The 18722-nt window shown below is 38.3% G+C and overlaps 1 protein-coding gene across 1 annotated transcript in view; it reads left to right on the top strand.

Annotated features, from left to right (window-relative positions):
• The window catches only part of STXBP5L (syntaxin binding protein 5L), a 341807-nt gene that overhangs the window by 43333 nt on the left and 279752 nt on the right, over window positions 1–18722 (top strand). Inside the window, exons 3-4 of the mRNA XM_081815272.1 lie at window positions 15361–15440; window positions 15839–15920. Coding sequence (XP_081671398.1) covers window positions 15361–15440; window positions 15839–15920 — 162 coding nt within the window. The remainder of the gene's footprint in view (window positions 1–15360; window positions 15441–15838; window positions 15921–18722) is intronic.

Below are 18722 nucleotides of genomic sequence, written 5' to 3'. Positions count from 1 at the left end.
TTTTCTGGGATCCCAATTATTCTAATGTTGTTTGGTCTTATGGTATCACTTATCTCTAATTCTGCCCTCGTGATCCAGTAGTTGTTTATCTCTCTTTTTCTCAGCTTCTTTATTTTCCATCATTTGGTCTTCTATATCACTGATTCTCTCTTCTGCCTCATTTATCCTAGCAGTTAGAGCCTCCATTTTTTATTGTATCTCATTAATAGCCTTTTTGAGTTTGACTTGGTTAGATTTTAGTTCTTTATTTCTCCAGAAAAGGTTTCTGTAATAACTTCCATGCTTTTTTCAAGCCCAGCTAGTATCTTTAAAATCGTCATTCTGAACTCTAGTTCCGACATCTTACTAATGTTGTATTGATTAGGTCCATGGAGGTTGGTACTGCCTCTTGTTCTTTTTTTCGAGGTGATTTTTTCTTTCTTGTCATTTTGTCCTGAAGGGAATAGATGAATGAGGGAACAAAATGCTAACATGGTAACAACAACCCCAGAAAAATATACACTAAACAAATCAGAAGAGACCTGAAACCAGGGGCAAAGAAAGGGAAAGAAGAAAAAAGAAAAAAAAAAAGAAAAAGATTAAAAAAAAAACCCAGACTATGATCAAATATGATCAGGCTGGTGCATAGATCAGTGCCACACACCAGATTTTGGGCGTATTTTAGTCTCTTAGAAGAAAGTGCCTCCCTAAATTTTAAAGAAAGAAAAACTTATGTATGTACAAAAATAAAGGTAAATACAACGAAGGGATGGAATATGATTGTAAAGATGAAAAATAAAAAAGATTTTATAAAAGGAATTGATAAGATAAGAATTTGGTTGAAAAAACAAAGAAGAGGATTTTTTAAAAAAAAGGGAGAGAATGTGATCAGGCAGGAGACTAGAACAAAACTATACACTAGAGATTTAGGGTCTATTTTGGTTAGACGAAACTGTAAAGAGAGAACAACTTATATATATATACCAAAAATAAGGTTAACTACTATGAAGGGATAGAATATGACTCTAAAAATGAAAAATAAAAAAGATTTTTAAAAAAGGGGTTGATAAGATATTGGTTTAAAAAGGGAAAAAGAAAAATTCAAAAAGAAAAGAAAAAAAGTTAAAAAAATTAACTTTGAAAGATTAAAGAATCATGGGAAAAAGCTATGAATTCTATGTGCAGTATTCCCCTAGCACTGGAGTTCTGCTGTTCTCCTTGATCGGTATACTTGGTCTTGGCTAGCTGTTCTTGCTGATCTTCTGGGGGAGGGGCCTGTTGCCATGGTTCTTAAATGTCTTTGCCAGAGGCCCAATTGCCCCCCCCCTTGCCAATCTGGGCTAAGTAATCTGCTTGGGTTTGCTCTCTGGAGCTTTTGTTCCCTTCAAGCTTTCCATACAGCTTTGGAGGAGGGCAGTGAAAATGGAGGCCTCCCAGTCTCCATCCCAGAGGAGCTAAGAACTCGGGGCCCCACTCCTCATTGAGCCCCCAGAGAAAAGCAGTCAATCACTCCTGACTCCCCGGCCTCCAGCTGCACTCTGTGCTCACCTGGCCTGTGACCGAGAGTTTCTATCTCTGGCACCCGACCCGGTGTGGAGTCTCCAAACCCAGCAGATCCCTGCGGTGTGCTCCTCCCGGGGGAGGAAGGGGAGTCTCCCCGGATCTGCTGCTTGTTGGGTCCCTGCTGGAGGAGCAGTGGCCTAACTGTGCTGCGGATCACAGTTTATGGCAACCCCAAGGTGAGAGCCCAACTCCTTGGATCCGTCTCTGCAGCTGGCTTCCCCACTCTGATACCTAGGAGCTCTGCCACACTCAGGCACCTCTGGTCTTTCTGTGACCCCAAGGATCCTGAGACCACACTGTCCCAGCGAGGGTTCCACCCCCCATTAACCACTGGAGTGACGTCCCTCAACAAAGCTGACTTCTAAAAGTTCTGATTTTGTGCTCTGCTGCTCTATCACTTGCCAGTAGTGGCTGACGGAGCCCCCCTCCCCCGCCATCTGTCTTCCCAAATATCACCTCAGATTCACTTCTCTGCACATCCTACCTTCCAGAAAGTGGTCGCTTTTCTGTTCAGAGAGTTGCTGCTATTCTTTTCTTCGATCTCCTGTTGAGTTCGTAGGTGTTCAGAATGGTTTGATCCCTCTCTAGCTGAATTCCTGGGACCAGATGAAATTTAGGTCTCCTACTCCTCCGCCATCTTGCTAAGATAAATTTTTTAATACAGAAAATTTCAGTAGGCATATCACTGAGGATAAGCAAATGCAAAGAGAAATGTTGATGGAAGCTATAGGAAGGAAACCACCTTACCATAGAGGAACAAGGATAAGAATTACTGTGGACTTTTATTTAAAAACCATGGGAGAAAAAAGAGTAGAGTAAAATATTTAACTGTTGGAAGAAAAACTCAACATTTAGGAAATTGTCTTTCAGAGTAAAGGAGAAATCCTGATGCTTCTGCACACACAAAATTGTTGGAACTAATAAATGAATCCAGCAAAGCTACAGGATACAAAATCAATGAACAAAAATTAGTTTTTTCTATACATTAACAATAAACAATATGAAAAGGAAATTAAGAAAACAGCTTCAATTACAATAACATAAAAAAGACCAATATATTTAGGAATAAATTTAATCAAGGAGGCAAAAGAATTGTACATTGAAAACTCTAAGTTGTTTCTAGAAGAAAGTTAAGAAGACATAAAGAAATGGAAAGATAGCCTGTGTTCATGTGTTAGAAGGCTGAATATTGTTAAGATGTCAATACTAACCAACGTGATCTACACATTCAGTGAAGTCAAACTCAATATTTTCTGCAGAAATAGAAAAATTCATCTTAAATTTCATATGGAGTTGCAAAAAGAGACCTCAAATTGCCAAAATAATCTTGTAAGAATGACTCCTGTCTGGCTTGGTTTGTAGAGCATGTGACTCTTGATTTTGGATTTGTGAATTAAGGTCCACAGTGGGCATAAAGCTTACTTAAAAGAGAACAGAGTTAGAAGTCTCAGACTTCTTGATTTTAATACTTATTACAAAGCCATGGTAACTAAACCAATATGGTACTAGCACATAGACAGACATATAGACCAATGGAATAGAATTGGAAGCCTATAAGTAAACCCTTGTATATATGGTGAAATGATTTTTTTTTAAGTTTTTATTTAAATTCTAGCTAGTTAACATTTTTGTTTTGAGTGCATAATTTAGACGGGCTAATTGGGTGTTTTTACACCAAAAAATCAAGAGTATGCAAACATTTCTATTTCTCACATTTTTCTGTGTGCCTGGCAAATAAATACTTGTCTTATACTAAAAAAAAAAAAAAAAAAAAAAAAATGGGGCGCCTGGGTGGCTCAGTCGTTAAGCGTCTGCCTTCGGCTCAGGTCATGATCCCAGGGTCCTGGGATCGAGCCCCGCATCAGGCTCCCTGCTTGGCCAGAAGCCTGCTTCCCCCCCTCCCACTCCCCCTGCTTGTGTTCCCTCTCTCGCTGTCTCTGTCAAATAAATAAAATCTTAAAAAAAAAAAATGAATGAACTTGGAAGTTTTCCTTCCTCTTCTATGTTTTGGAATAGTTTGAGAAGAATAGATGTTAACTCTTCTTTAAGTGTTTGATAGAATTTGCCCGTGAAGCCATCTATTCCTAGACTTTTTTTTTTTTAATATATATATTTTTTGGTAGTTTTTTGACTACTTATTTCCATCTCCTTGTTTGTAATCAGTCTGTTCAAATTTTCTATTTCTTCCACCTTCACTTTTGGGAGGTTATATGTTTCTAGGAATTTATCCATTTCTTCTAGGTTGTCAAATTTGTTGATGTATAATTTTTCATAATATTCTCTTACAATAGTTTGTATTTCTGTGGTGTTGTTATTTCTCCTCTTTGATTTCTGATTTTGTTTATCTGAGTCCTTTTTTAAAAAATTTTTGTGAATCTGGTTAGAGGTTTATGAATATTGTTTATCTTTTAAAAGAACAAGCTCCAGGTTTCGTTGATCTGTTCTATTGTTTCTTTAGTTTATATATTATTTATTTTGGGTCTAATTTTTTATTATATCCTTCTGCTGGTTTTGGGTTTTTTTTTTTTTTAAAGATTTTATTTATTTATTTGACAGAGAGAGAGAGAGAGAACAAGTACGCAGAGAGGCAGGCAGAGGGAGAGGGAGAAGCAGGCTCCCCGCTGAGCAGGGAGCCCGATATGGGGCTTGATCCCAGGACCCTGCGATCATGACCTGAGCCGAAGGCAGCTGCTTAACTGACTGAGCCACCCAGGCGCCCCTGGTTTTGGGTTTTATTTGTTCTTTTTCTGCTCCTTTAGGTGTAAGATTAGGTTATTTATTTGAGATTTTTCTTGCTTCTTGAGGTAGACCCGTATTGCTATGAACTTCCCTCTTGGAACCACTTTTGCTGTATCCCAAAGGTTTTGGCTTGTTGTGTTTTCATTTTCATTTGTTTCCATGTAATTTCTTATTTTTTCTTTGATTTCCTTGTTGACCCATTCATTCTTTAGTAGCATGTTTTTTAACCTCCATGTACTTGTGGTCTTTCCAGATTTGTTCTTGTGGTTGATTTCTAGTTTCATAGCATTTTGTCAGAAAGGATACATAGTATGACTTTGCTCTTTTGGAATATGTGGTCTATTCTGGAGTATGTTCCATATGCACTTGAAAAGAATGTGTATTCTGCTGTTTTAGGATAAAGTATTTTGAATATATTTGTTAAATCCACCTGATCCAATGTATTATTCAAAGCTACTGTTTCCCTGTTGATTTTCTGTTTAGATGATCTGTCCATTGATGTAAGTGGGATATTAAAGTCCTCTATTATTATTGTAGTAGTATTGATTAGTTCCTTCTTTATGTTTGTTATTAACTGTTTTGCATATTTGTTGAGTGCATATTTACAATTGTTATATCTTGTTGGATTGTCCCCTTGGTGATTATATAGTGTTCTTTGTCTCTTGTTACTGTCTTTGTTTTAAAGGCTATTTTTTTCTGATACAAGTATTGTTACCCCTGCTTCCATTTTCATGATAGATATTTCTCCATCCTCTCACTTTCAATCTGCAGGTGTCTTTGGTCTGAAATGAGTCTATTGTATGCAGCATATAGTTGGGTCTTATTATTTCTTTTATCCATTCTGTTATCCTATGTCTTTTGATTGGAGTGTTTAGTCCATTTACATTGAAAGTAATTATTGGTAGGTGTGTATTTATTGCCATTTTATTACTTGTTTTATGGTTGTTTTTGTAGTTCCTCTCTGTTCCTTTCTGCCCTTGCTGTCTTGTTTCATGGTTTGCTGGCTTTCTTTCATGACATACTTGAATTCCTTTCTCTATTTTTTTGCATATATATTAGTGGTTTTCACCAGTGTCTGTAAGGTTACCATTAGGTTTTTATATATCATCATCTGCATATAGTAGTATTAAGTTGATGGTTGCTTAAGTTTGAACCTGTTCTTTACTTGTCCCTCCCTCCAATTTCAGGTACGGTCTCATAATTTACATGCTTTTATTTTGTGAGTTCCTTGACTGATTTTTATGGATATACTTTTTAAAAAAATTATTATTATTATTTTTTTACTGCTTTTGTGCTTCCTACCTCTCTTACTCTTACTTATGGTCTTTCCTTTCTACTCAGGGTCCCTTTTAACAGTTCTTATAAGTCTGGTTTAGTGGTCATGAACTCCTTTAGCTTTTCTTTGTATGGGTAACTCATTATCTCTCATTGTATTCTGAATGATAGCCTTTCTGGGTAGTGTATTCTTAGCTGCAATTTTTTTCCTTTCAGCACTTTGTCTATTTCATGCCACTCCCTTCGGGCCTGCAGAGCTTCTGCTGAAAGCTCTTCTGATAGCCTTATGGGGTTTCTCTCTTTTCTTTTTTAAAAAGATTCTGTTTATTTATTTGACAGAGAGAGGGAGAGTGAGAGCAGGAACACAAGCAGGCAGAGTGGGAGAGGGAGAAGCGGGCTTCCCCCTGAGCAGGGAGCCTGATGTGGGGCTCAATCTCAGGACCCTGGGATCATGACCTGAGCTGAAGGCAGACGCTTAACGACTGAGCCACCCAGGTGCCCCATGGGGTTTCTCTTGTATGTAACTGTCTTCTTTTCTCTAGATGCTTTGAATTTTTTTTTTCTTTACCACTACTTTTTGCCATTTTAATTACTCTGTGTCTTGGTGTATACCTCCTTGGGTTGATTTGATTTTGTTGGGTGAGCTCTGTGCCTCCTGGTTCTGGATTTCTGTGTCCTTCTCTAGATGAGGAAGTTCTCGGCTATTATTTCTTCAAATAAATTTTCTGCCCCCTTTTTTCTCTGTCCTTCAGAGATCCCTATAATGTGAATGTTTTTAAGCTTGATGGAGTTGCTGAGTTCCCTAAGTCTATTCTCATTTTGCATAATTCTTTTCTCTCTCACTTTCTCAGCTTTATTGCTGTCCATTACTCTCTCCTCCAGGCTGCTAATTCATTATTCTTTTTCCTCTAGCTTGCTATTTATTCCATCAAGTGTATTTTTAATTTATTTATTGTGTTTTTCATCTCTGAATGGTTCTTTTTTATTTCTTGTTAAGTGTCTCACTGATTCTTCCACTCTTTCCTCAAGTCCAGTATCTTTATGATCATTACTTTAAATTCTCTGTCCAGCATATTACTTATATCCTTTTTGCTTAGGTCTCTTGTTGTGGTTTTGTCCTGTGCTTTAGTTTGCATATTCCTCTGTCTTTTAATTTTGCTTAACTCTCTTTGTCTTTCTCTGTGTCAGAAAAATCAGCTACATCTCCTCTCTTTAAAGTAATGGCCTAATGAAGAAGAGGTCCTGTACTGCCCTGCAGTGCAGTGTCCCCTGTTCATCCGAACCTGGTGCTTCAGTGTTGTCTCCTATGTGTAATGCATGTGCCCTGCTGTTGTTTCTTGGCTGCTTTTTCCCTCATTCTAGTCATCTGCAGTGGCTCTCTTTGCCTGTGGTGGGCAGTGTTTGGTCCCTGCAGTGTTAGTGGACCAGTCTGGGACTGCCTTGGGTTTGAGGTTAGTCAGACCATGAGTTTGCCAGCTATGAAGTAGGAACAAACTGTAAGATACTTTCCCTGTGTTTTCCCCTGAGAAGCTTTCATTGGTGGGTGGGGCCTGCAATCAGATCAACTGTCTGCCTCCATTCCCCTGCTGGGGCTGCCATCTGACTGGTCTGTGGTTATCTTCCTTTCATCCCATGGCAGGAGTCACTCTGGAGTGGTGCCAGCCCCTCTTGGGGCTGCTTGCACACTGCCAAGTTCATGGACCAGTTTGAATGGTCTCCAGCCAAGAGTATTTTGGAGGGGCTTGTGGGGGCACAGTGTCCCTAAGGTTTGCATGCTGGCGAGAGGGGACATGCTGTGTCTGGGACCAGCCAGGGTGAGGCATGCAGGTTTTTTTTTTTTAAAGATTTTATTTATTTATTTGACAGAGAGAGACAAAGTGAGAGAGGGAACACAAGCAGGGGGAGTGGGAGAAGGAGAAGCAGGCTCCTCACTGAGCAGGAAGCCTGATGCGGGGCTCGATCCCAGGACCCTGGGATCATGACCTGAGCCAAAGGCAGACGCTTAAGGACTGAGCCACCTAGGTGCACCGAGTTAACAAGGTGTGAGCCAGTCTGTTTGAAAAAAAAGACCTGTTGCAGTTGCTAGGACCTGGGCAGGCTGGTGCTGATCTGCAGAGTGTACATGGGTAGGGCCCATGGTTTTAACATGGTGGATGGAGATCTTCTGCAGGAAGTGGCCCACCACTGCCACAGGGACTGAGGCCCACAAAGCATGCAGGTCAGGAATCATGTGTTGGCAAGATTTGTGCTGGTCTTCTGGGGGAGGGAACCCACAGTGCTATGACTGAGTCAAGTGTTCCTGGAAAGGGTGGATCCACCAAAGCCTGGTGATCCAGGCTTGGTGAAAGCAAGTTAAGTAGTGAATGTTGCGCCTGTACTGGTTCCCACAGATGGCTGTGGGTTCATGCTGGGGGGCGGGCGGTAGGTGGAGGAAAGAAATGGTGCATGCCAGCCAGCTCCTTTGTTCCTGGAGAAGTCCCCTAGTGAAACCTGCCCCTCCAGACATGCTCTGAGATTAGTAAATAACTCTCCCTCCAGTCTGCCCCAGATGTTTTTCAAAGTGTTGCTTCTGTGCTATATCTCTGTGGGCTGTTTATAGTGCTGTCTCTTTAAGAGTGGGGACTCAGCTTCCTATCCCCTGTGGGCTCTTGCAGAACTGAGTGGCTGATTAAATTCCAGGCTTTAAGTCATGCTGATTGTAAGAACTCACAAAATTTGGCCCCTCTAGTTTTCAAAGCCAAATATTATGGGGATTTTCATCTTCCTCATGTGGGCTCCCCAGTGTGATAGTCTGTTTCTCTCCTTTCTCTATGCCTGATGCGCTCTCCCTCTTGTGGACAGCCCATGATCCATTTAGCTTCCCACCACATCTCCTCTTTTCCTAAGCTCTTCAATGTGGCCTACTCTCTACCTTTAGTTGTAGAGTTTGTTCTGCCAGTCTTATTTTCTGTGTTATTTACACTGATGTTAGTGTTATCTCATCTTATTCGTGGGATGATTAATGTCTTCCTACTTTGCCATCTTTCCATCTTCTCTTATCTCTTAATAGCCATTCTAACAAGTGTGAGGTAATAACTCATTGTGGTTTCAGATTTGCATTTCTCTGGTGATTATTGATACTGAGACTCTTTTTATATACATATTGGCCATTTGTAGGTCTTTGTGAAAATGTATTCAGGCCCTTTGTCCAATTTTTAAAAAATTTTGCTTTTGATTTTTATGAATTCTTTATACATTTTGAATATTAACGTCTTATCTGATATATGGTTTGCTAATATTTTCTCCCATCATACAGGTCACTTCTTCATTCTTTCAATTATCTTTTCCTATACAGAAGCTTTTTAGTTTGATGTAGTTCTGCTTGTTTATTTTTGCTTTTGTTGATTGTGCTTTTTGGTGTCATATGTAAAAACTCACTGCCAAGATCAATGTAAAGGAGATTTTTGCCTCTGTTTTCTTGTAGTTTTGTGGTTTTAGGTCTTACATTTACATTTTTAATCCATTTCATGTTAATTTTTGTGAATGATGTGAATGAGGTTCAATTTCATCCTTTTTTTTTGTATGTGAATATCCATCTATATATATAGAATACACCCAACAGCATTTATTGAAGAGACTGTCCTTTCCCTATTGTGTATTCCAGGCTCCCTTGTCAAATATCAGTTGACTGTATATGGGTGGGTTTATTTCTGGGCTCTTGATTCTGTCTTATTGGTATGTATCTGTTTTTATGCTAGACTCATACTGTTTTGGTTACTATAGCTTTCTAATACAATTTGAAATCAGAAATTGTGATGCTTCCAGCTTTATTCTTCTTTCTCAGAAGTACTTTGGCTATTTGGGGTCTTTCCTAGTTCCATATAAATTTTAGGATTTTTTTTTCTATTTTTGTAAAAACTGGAATTTTGATTATCTATACATAACTGTGAATAGTATGGACATTTTAACAATATTAACTCTTAGAGTCATGAACACAAGATATTTTTTTTTTTAATTTTTTTTTTTTAATTTTTATTTATTTATTTGTCAGAGAGAGAGAGAGAGAGCACAAGCTTGGGGGAGCAGCAGAGGGAGAGAGAGAAGCAGGCTCCTCACTGAGCAAGGAACCCGATGCGGGACTCGATCCTAGGACCCTGGGATCATGACCTGAGCCGAAGGCAGACGCTTACGACTGAGCCACCCAGGCGTCCCAAGATATTTTTTATTTGTGTCTTCTTCAATTTCTTTTATTATCTTATAGTTTTTATTTTTTATTTATTTTTATTTTATTTATTTATTGGAGAGAGACAGAGCACAAAAGGCGGTACGGTCAGAGGGAGAAGCAGACTCCCTGCCGAGCAGGGAGCCCAATATGGGACTCAATCCTGGGACTCCAGGATCATGACCTGAGCTGAAGGCAATCACTTAACCAACTGAGCCACCCAGGTGCCCTTATAGTTTTTATTTTATAGATCTTTCACCTCCTTGGTTAAATTTATTCCTACGTATTTTATTGTTTTTTGTTTTTGTTTTTTGCTGATGTAAGTGGGATTGTTTTCTTTATTTCTTTCTGATATTTTGTTCTTAGTGTATAGAAATGCAACTGATTTTTGTTTTGTTTTTTTTTTTGAAATGCAACTGATTTTTGTATGTTGGTTTTGTATCCTGCAACTTTACTAAATTCATTTATTAGTTCTAGTGTTTTTTGCTATTATCTTTAGGATTTTCTATGTATAATATTATGTCATCTGCAAAAAGAAACAATATTGCTTCTTCCTTTATGACTTAGATGCCTTTTATTTCTTTTTCTTGTCTTATTGTTCTTCCTAGGACTTCTGGTACTATGCTGAATGGGTGTGCTAAGAGTGGGCACTGTTGTCTTCTTGATTTTAGAGGAAAAGCTTTCAATTTTTTATATCAAGTATGATGTTAGCTGTGTGCTTGTGATATATGGCCTTTATTATATTTAGGTATGTTCTTTCTATACCCAATCTATTGAGAGTTTTTTCATGAAACGGTGTTGGATTTTGTCAAATTTTTTTTCTGCATCTTCTGAAGAATCATGATTTTTCTCTTCCATTTTGTTAATGTAGTGTATCACATTTATTGATTTATGTATGTTGGACCATCCTTGCATCTCAAGGATTAATCCTACTTAGTCTTGGTGTCTGATTCATTTTGTGTGCTGTTGAATTTGGTTTGCTAATATTTTGGAGAGAATTTTGGCATCTATGTTCATCAGGGGTATTGGCTGTAGTTTTCTTTTCCTATATTATCCTTATCTGGATTTGGTATCAAAGTAAAGTTGACCTTGGAAACTGAGTTTAAGGGTGTTTTCTCCTCTTCATTCCTTTAGAAGACTTTGAGAAAGATAGGCATTAATTCTTTAAATGTTCTCTGGAACCATCTGGTCTTGGGCTTTCCTTTATTGGGAGGTTTTGATTATTTTTTTTTAAAGATTTGTTTATTTTATTATTTTATTTTTATTTTTTTAAGATTTATTTGACAAAGAGAGACATAGCGAGAGAGGGAACACAAGCAGGGGGTAGTGGGAGAGGGAAAAGCAGGCTTCCTGCAGAGCAGGGAGCCCGATGCGGGGCTTGATCCCAGGACCCTGGGACCATGACCTGAGCCGAAGGCAGACGCCTAACGACTGAGCCATCCAGGCGCCCCTGTTTTATTATTATTTTTAAAGATTTATTTATGTATTCGCGAGAGAGAGAGAGAAAGAGAAAGCAAGCACAAGCAGGAGGGGCAGAGGGAGAGGGAGAGAGAATCTCAAGCAGACTCCATGCTGAGCATGGACCCCAACACCTGGCTCAGTCTCACGACCCTCAGATCATGACTTGAGCCAAAACTAAGAGTCATATGCTTAACTGACTGTACCACCCAGGTGCCCCTATTTATTTTTGAGAGAGAGAGTGAGAGAGAGAGCACAAGTGTGAGCAGGGGGAACGGCAGAGAGAGATGGAGAGTGAATCTCAAGCAGATTCTGCACTGAGCACAGAGCCTGACCTGGGGCTCCATCTTATGACCCTGAGATCATGACCTGTGCCAAAACCAAGAGTCAGACAGTCAACAAACTGAGCCACCTAGTTGCCCCAAGGGAGGTTTTGTTTGTTGCTTCAATCCCTTTAGTCACTGTTAGTCTGTTTAGATTTTCTGTTTCTTCATAATTCATTCTTTCTAGGAATTTATCCATTGCTTTTCAGTTATCCAATTTGTTTACATATAATTGTTCATAGTAGCTTCTATGATTCTTTGTAATTCTGTGGGATAATGTGTAATGTCTTCTCTTTCATTTATAAGTTTATTTGAGTCTTCTCTTTTTTCTTGATTACTCCAGCTAAAGGTTTGTTGATTTTGTTTATCCCTCCAAAAAAATGGCTCTTAGTTTCATTGATTTTTTTTCCTATTGTTTCTTTAGTCTCTATTTTAGTTTTTTCCACTCTGATCTTTATTATTTCCTTGCTTCTGCTAACTTGGGCTTAGTTTGTTCTTTTTCTAGTTCCTTTTGGTGTAAAATTAGGTTGTTTATTTGAGATCTTTCTCTTATTTTTGGCATTTGTTGCTATAAATTTTCTTGTAGAACTGCTTTCCTGTATCCCATAAGTTTTGGTATGTTTTGTTTTCATTTCCGTTTGTCTCAAGATATTATATGATTTCCCTTTTGGTTTCTTCTTTGATCCATTAGTTGTTCAGAATTGTGTTGTTTACTTTTCACATATTTGTGAATTTTCCAATTTTCCTCCTGTTATTGATTTTTAGTGTAATAGCACTGTGGTCAGAAAAGATATTAGAAATAGTTTCAATCTTCTTGCTTTGTGTTCCAAAGATATGATCTATCCTGGAGAATGTTTTGTGTGCACTTGAGAAGAATGTCAATTCTGGTTTCTTGAATGGAATGTTCTTTATACGTCTGTTAGGTCCATTTGGTCTGTAGTGTTATTTTAGGTCCACTGTTTTCTTACTAATTCTGTCTGGATGATTTCTCTGATGTTGAAAGTGGGGTATTTAAGTGTCTTACTAGTATTGTATTGCCTTCTATTTCTCCCTCCAGTTCTAATATTTGCTTTAAATATATAGGTGCTCCAATGTTGGTACATAGATATTTATAATTGTTATATCCTCTTGATGAATTGACCCCTTTATCACTATGTCAACTTTTCTTCTTGCCACTGATTTTGACTAAAAGTCTGTTTTATCTGACATCAGTATAGTGCATAGAATATCTTTTTCCATCCCTTCAATTTCTGCCTGTGTGTATCTGTAAAGCTAAAGAGAGGGTCTTGTATAGACCACATATCTTTGGATCTTGTATTTTATCCATTTAGCCACTTTTGTGTCTTTTGATTAAAGAATTAGTTTATTTACATTTAAATTAATTATTGGTTGGTAAGTACTTACTATTGCCATTTTTAAATTGTTTTCTGAATTTTTTAGTTCCTTTGTTCTTTTCTTCATCTCTTAATTTGTGTTATTTTTTGTATATATTTTTATGTGCTTTAATTCTTTTCTCTTTAACTTTTATGTAAATACTGTAGATTTTCTTTTCTTTTTAGTTACGATGAGACTTATGTAAAACATCTTAGAGATATAATAGTCTAGATTAAGCTGATAACAACTCACTTTCAATCACATACAAATACTCTACAGTTTTACTTCTCCTCCCCCCAAATTTTATGCTATTGTCACATTTTACATCTTTATATATTGTGCATCCATTAACAAATTATTATAGCTACAATTTTTTAAATATTATCTTCAGTTTTTATAATAGAGATAAGTGATTTATATACCACCATTACAGTACTGAGGTATTCTGAATTTAACTATTTACTCTTATGAATGAGTTTTATGCTTTTGTTTTCATGTTGTTACATAGTGTCCTTTCATTTCAGCTTGAGCTCCCTTTAACATTTTTTGTAACAGCAGGTTTAGTGGTAATGAACTACCTTAGCTACTCTTTGTCCAGGAATGTCTTTATCTTTTCTTCATTTCTGAAAGACAGTTTTGCTGGGTATGGTATTCTTGGTTGGCAGGTTTTTTTTCCTTCATTACTTTGAATATATCATTCCACTAACTCCTGGCCTGCTAGATTTCTGCAGAGAAATCCACTGATAATCTTATGTGGGTTTCTTTGTAGTGACAAATTGCTTTTCACTTGTTGCTTTCAAAATTATCTCCTTGTCTTTGACTTTAAGCATTTTGGTTATATTACTTCTCAGTGTAATCTTTGGGTTGATCTTGCTTGGGTTCCTTTGAGCTTCCTGTACCTGGATGTCTATATCTATTCCAAGATTTTGGAAGTTTTCAGCTGTTTTTTTCTTTAAATGATCTTTCTGCTTCTTTCTCCTCTTCTTTTTCTTCTGGGACTCTCATGATGCAAGTGCTCATTTGCTTGTTGGTATCCCATAATTTACTTAGGCTTTCTTCACTCTTCCTTCTTCTTGTTCCTCTAAGTGGTTAATTTCAGATGATTTGTCTTTGTGTTTGCTAATTCTTTTGTGTGATCAGGGCTGTTATTGAAGCTCTGCTTTGATGTGCTGTGTTGGAGACAGTTACAAGGCTGTTACTGGATCTGCAGTGGAGTCTGTGGTTGGGCTTGTTACCAGGGCTTAGGCCAGTGTGGATCACTTCTGGTCCCTGGGTGCATGCAACTGTTACCTCTAGTACCTTATCAGTAGAGTGGTACTAGACAAAGGTCCACATGTGGGTCCTATTATCAGGTAAACAGTCAGTGGGCCTATGATCAGGTAAATGGTAGGTGTGGCTCCCATCAGATACCTGGGAGAACTGTTGCCTCATTACTGGATGGCTCCCTGGGTGGGCAGGATTGGTCCTGAACTGTGGCTGAGAGGTGCTGGAACTGAGCCTCTGGGCTGTTTCACATTCCACAGCCAAGATTAAGGTTTGCAGACCCGGCTCTGGGGGCACAGATGGGATGTCTCCCTCCAAGTCACTGGATAGGTTGGATTGGTCCCTGACCATGGCCAGAGGGGCTCAAGCCAAGTATAGGGCACTTTCAGGATCTTTTAGGGTACAGTTGTGTCTCTTACCAGGTCGCTGTGCCTGTAGGACTACTCATGGATTGAGGCTGGGAGGGGCTGGTACCCAGTATAGGGATCTCTGGGAGTACAAACAGGAGTGTCTCCTGCTAGGTCTCTATGGCAGCAGGACTATTCATAGATTGCTGTTGGAGGATCTGGAGCTGAATATAAGGTCCTTTCAGAGTCATCAGGGTTGTATCCAGGAATGTTTCCCACTGGGACCCTGGACCCTCAGGACTGTTCCCTGACTATGACTGGGAGGAGGCTGGGCTCATATATTGGCCCTTTCAGGATCCCTCTGAGCACAGATGGGCGTGTCTGCAGCCTGGTTCTCATGCCAGCATGCCTACCTGTGGACTGTGACTGGAAGGGTGGGGAGTAGAGGATGAGGCCCTTCCCAGATCTTCAGATTCACAGATGGGAATGTCTTCTGCTGGGACCCTGGACCCTCAGGACTGCTGGCAGACTGACTGTTGCTGTGAGGAAGATGGAGCACATATAGGGCCCTTTCAGGATCTCTAGGGGCACAGACAAGAGTGTCTCCAACAGGGTCCCTGTACCAGCAAGATTGTTCCTAGACTGTGGCTGGGATGGGCTGGAGCCCAGTTACAAGGCCACTTCAGATCTTTGATCTGACTGAATTTGGTGGGCTTACCTCCAGGGGCTCCTGCACTGCAGCCAAGAAGAGCTTGAGCTGGTTCAAATACCACTTCTGGATCCACAGTTGAAATGAGGTTTGTATGACTATCACTTGATGTGTGGGTGATGCTTCCAGATCGCTTGGCATATAGTACATGCTGGTGACAGACCCCAACTGAATAGGCTACCTATAGCTGAGTTTTCAGGGGTACAGAGGTATTTCTGTTTCTGTAGCTGAGACTACAGTCAGTAAATCAGCTGCCTGGTGTAAGCCTGCTTTCTCAGAACAACTCTCTTCATTCTTGGACTGCACTGTGATTTCACAGTCTCCTATCTAGATCTGGAAGCTCCCAGGAAGGCACTTTTGTTTGTGCATGAGTGGCAAATTATTGTTGTCAAGGAGGTGATATGTGCAAGAAATGTCCTATTTGGCCATTTTATTGATGTCCTATGCTATATAATGTAATTTGTATCAACTAAGATTTTTTGACTCTTTATTTACAAAAATAAGGATAACTAAAAAGCAAAACACTAGATGCTAAGTTAGTTTTTACTTTACTCATTAATATTAGTACTAATTAAAATGTTAGAATCCTTGACTTTTAATATATTAGACTTGGGAGACCTGGCGTTGATTGTTATTGCCAACATGAAAGTGGTGCAGCTGTCCTGCAGCTCCAATTCTTGATCAATGAGGTAAGGATTTTCTTGACTATTTATCACAGAGATGTACATATACACACTACATTAGTTGATGTGATCTTTTTTATATTATATATAAAATATATTTGTACTTAAATATGTTATTTTTTATATATTCTAAATGTTTAAAGATATATATGTGTGCAATATTATTCATGGTCACATTTCTTATAAAAGACTACTTCAGTATTTGTCAATTTATTATATTTTAAAGGAGAAAGGTTGCATATATCAGAAGATTCTGTTATTATGCAGCATAATTTGCAGATTAATTATTTACATGTTTTTAAAAAATTACTAAAACTCTAATTGCTCCATCGACTACTAAACTTTTCTTCAGCATACTAATTTAAATTTTATAATCAGTATTAACTTCATGTTTTGCCCTTATCTTTCAGGAAATAACTTTTTCAGTTATTTACCTATGGGCTCTGCTATCTATCTATCTATCTATCTATCTATCTATCTATCTATCTATCGATCTATCTATATTCAGATATATTTATTGGTACATAAATGCATTTGTATTTATTTATGTATCCATAGCTATTATGACAATTGGCTCCCTACCCTATCCCTATTCTATAGACCTATGGTGATGAGGAACTTCCTAAAGACAGAGTATGTATTTAAAAAGCTCAGAAAAGTTACAGATCTTCCATCAGTTAAAGGCTTCTTAAGGCCTTCTGGATTCATATTTTTTACTCACATTTTAAGTGGATCATTGTGTCTTTTAGAGCTGTTTTCAGTTAACCTAGCTGTCAATGCAAAAATGCCTTAAAAATTTGTGCCATACCAAATTCAGGCACTTAGCAGACTGAACTCAATGCCTTGAGAAAAAAAAATGAAGTACCGCTGGTTGTTTTCTTATGGTATGAATGATCTTTTATTCCATATCTCCATATATTTTCATATATGTTTTTTCTAAGAATTTTATAATCATAAACATGGGTAAAATGGTTCATAGAATTTTGTATCAAAGACACTTAGGGCATGAAAAATTTGTGATGTTGGCAGATGTCCATTTTTTACTTATCTCGGTTCAAACTCTTTCTCGGAAGTCAGTGAGATTCTCCTTATTGACAAACCTAGCATATTTTACCTTGTAGGTATACTTGCTATGGGGTACCACAATGAGAGAGGGAGATAAGAAAGAAAAGGGAAATTTAAAAAAATATTTTATTGTAATAGTTGTCATTAGTATTAAGAATGCCAACCTTTTGGAAGTCTCTGTGTTACTCTAGTGGAGAGATCTCAGCCTTTTGCCTTCTGCATGGTAATGTACTAGCAGGCATAACTTGTTTCCAGGTAATTTTCTCTGGTTTCCATCCTCTGAGAATTATCTTCAAGTCCCTAACTTTGCCTCTATGCTGAATAAGTAAAAAGACAAGCCTTCAACATCCTTCAGTTGTTTACATTGTCTAGCCTGAAGTAGTCACCCTGATCCATCTCACACTCACTTTTTTTTTAAATTTAATTTAATTTAATTTTGTTAGTTACCATACAGTACATCATTAGTTTTTGATGTAGTATTCCATGAGTCATTGTTTGCATATAACACCCAGTGCTCCATGCAATACATGCCCTCCTTAATACCCATCACTGGGCTAACCCATCCCTCCACCCCACTCCCCTCTAGAACCCTCAGTTTGTTTCTCAGAGTCCATAGTCTCTCATGGTTCATCTCTCCCTCCAATTTCCACCCCCTTCATTTTTCCCTTCCTTCTCCTAATGTCCTCCATGCTATTCCGTATGTTCCACGAATAAGTGAAACCATATGACAATTGACTTTCTCTGCTTGACTTATTTCACTTAGCATAATCTCCTCCAGTCCCATCCATGTTGATGTAAAAGTTGGGTATTCATCCTTTCTGATGGCTGAGTAATATTCCATTGTTTATATGGACCACATCTTCTTTATCCATTCATCTGTTGAAGGGCATCTCAGCTCTTTCCACAGTTTGGCTATTGCAGACATTGCTTCTATAAACATTGGGGTGCATATGGCCTTCTTTTCACTACATCTATGTCTTTGGGGTAAATATCCGGTAGTGCAATTGCTGGGTCACAGGGTAGCTCTATTTTTAATTTTTTGAGGCACCTCCACACTGATTTCCAAAATGGCTGTACCAACTTGCATTCCCACCAACAGTGTAAGAGGGTTCCCCTTTCTCCACAACCTCTCCAACATTTGTTGTTTCTTGTCTTGTCAATTTTTGCCATTCTAACTGGCATTAAGGTGGTATCTCAATGTGGTTTTGATTTGAATTTCCTTGATGTCTAATAATGATGAACATTTTTTCATGTGTCTGTTAGCCATTTGTATGTCTTCTTTTGAGAAGTGTCTGTTCATGTCTTCTGCCCATTTTTTGACTTGATTATTGTTTTTTGGGTGTTGAGTTTGAGACGTTCTTTATAGATCTTGGATATCAGTCCTTTGTCTGTAGTGTCATTTGCAAATATCTTCTCCCATTCTGCAGGTTGCCTCTTTTGTTGACGGTTTCCTTTGCTGTGCAGAAGCTTTTTATCTTGATGAAATCCCAAAAGTTCATTTTTGCTTTTGTTTCACTTGCCTTTGGAGATATATCTTGAAAGAAGTTGCTGTGGCCGATGTCAAAGAGATTACTGCCTATGTTCTCCTCTAGGATTTTGATGGATTCCTGTCTCACATTGAGGTGTTTCACCCATTTTGAGTTTATCTTTGTGTATGGTGTTAGAGAATGGTCGAGTTTCATTCTGTATATAGCTGTCCAATTTTCCCAGCACCATTTATTGAAGAGGCTGTCTTTTTTCCAT

This window comes from Leptonychotes weddellii, chromosome 1, assembly GCF_054177405.1.
Source record: "Leptonychotes weddellii isolate Sample4059 chromosome 1, ASM5417740v2, whole genome shotgun sequence".
In the NCBI taxonomy this organism is placed as follows: domain Eukaryota; kingdom Metazoa; phylum Chordata; class Mammalia; order Carnivora; family Phocidae; genus Leptonychotes; species Leptonychotes weddellii.
Note: the sequence above shows the minus strand (reverse complement) of the source record. Positions and strands in the feature narration are given on the sequence as shown.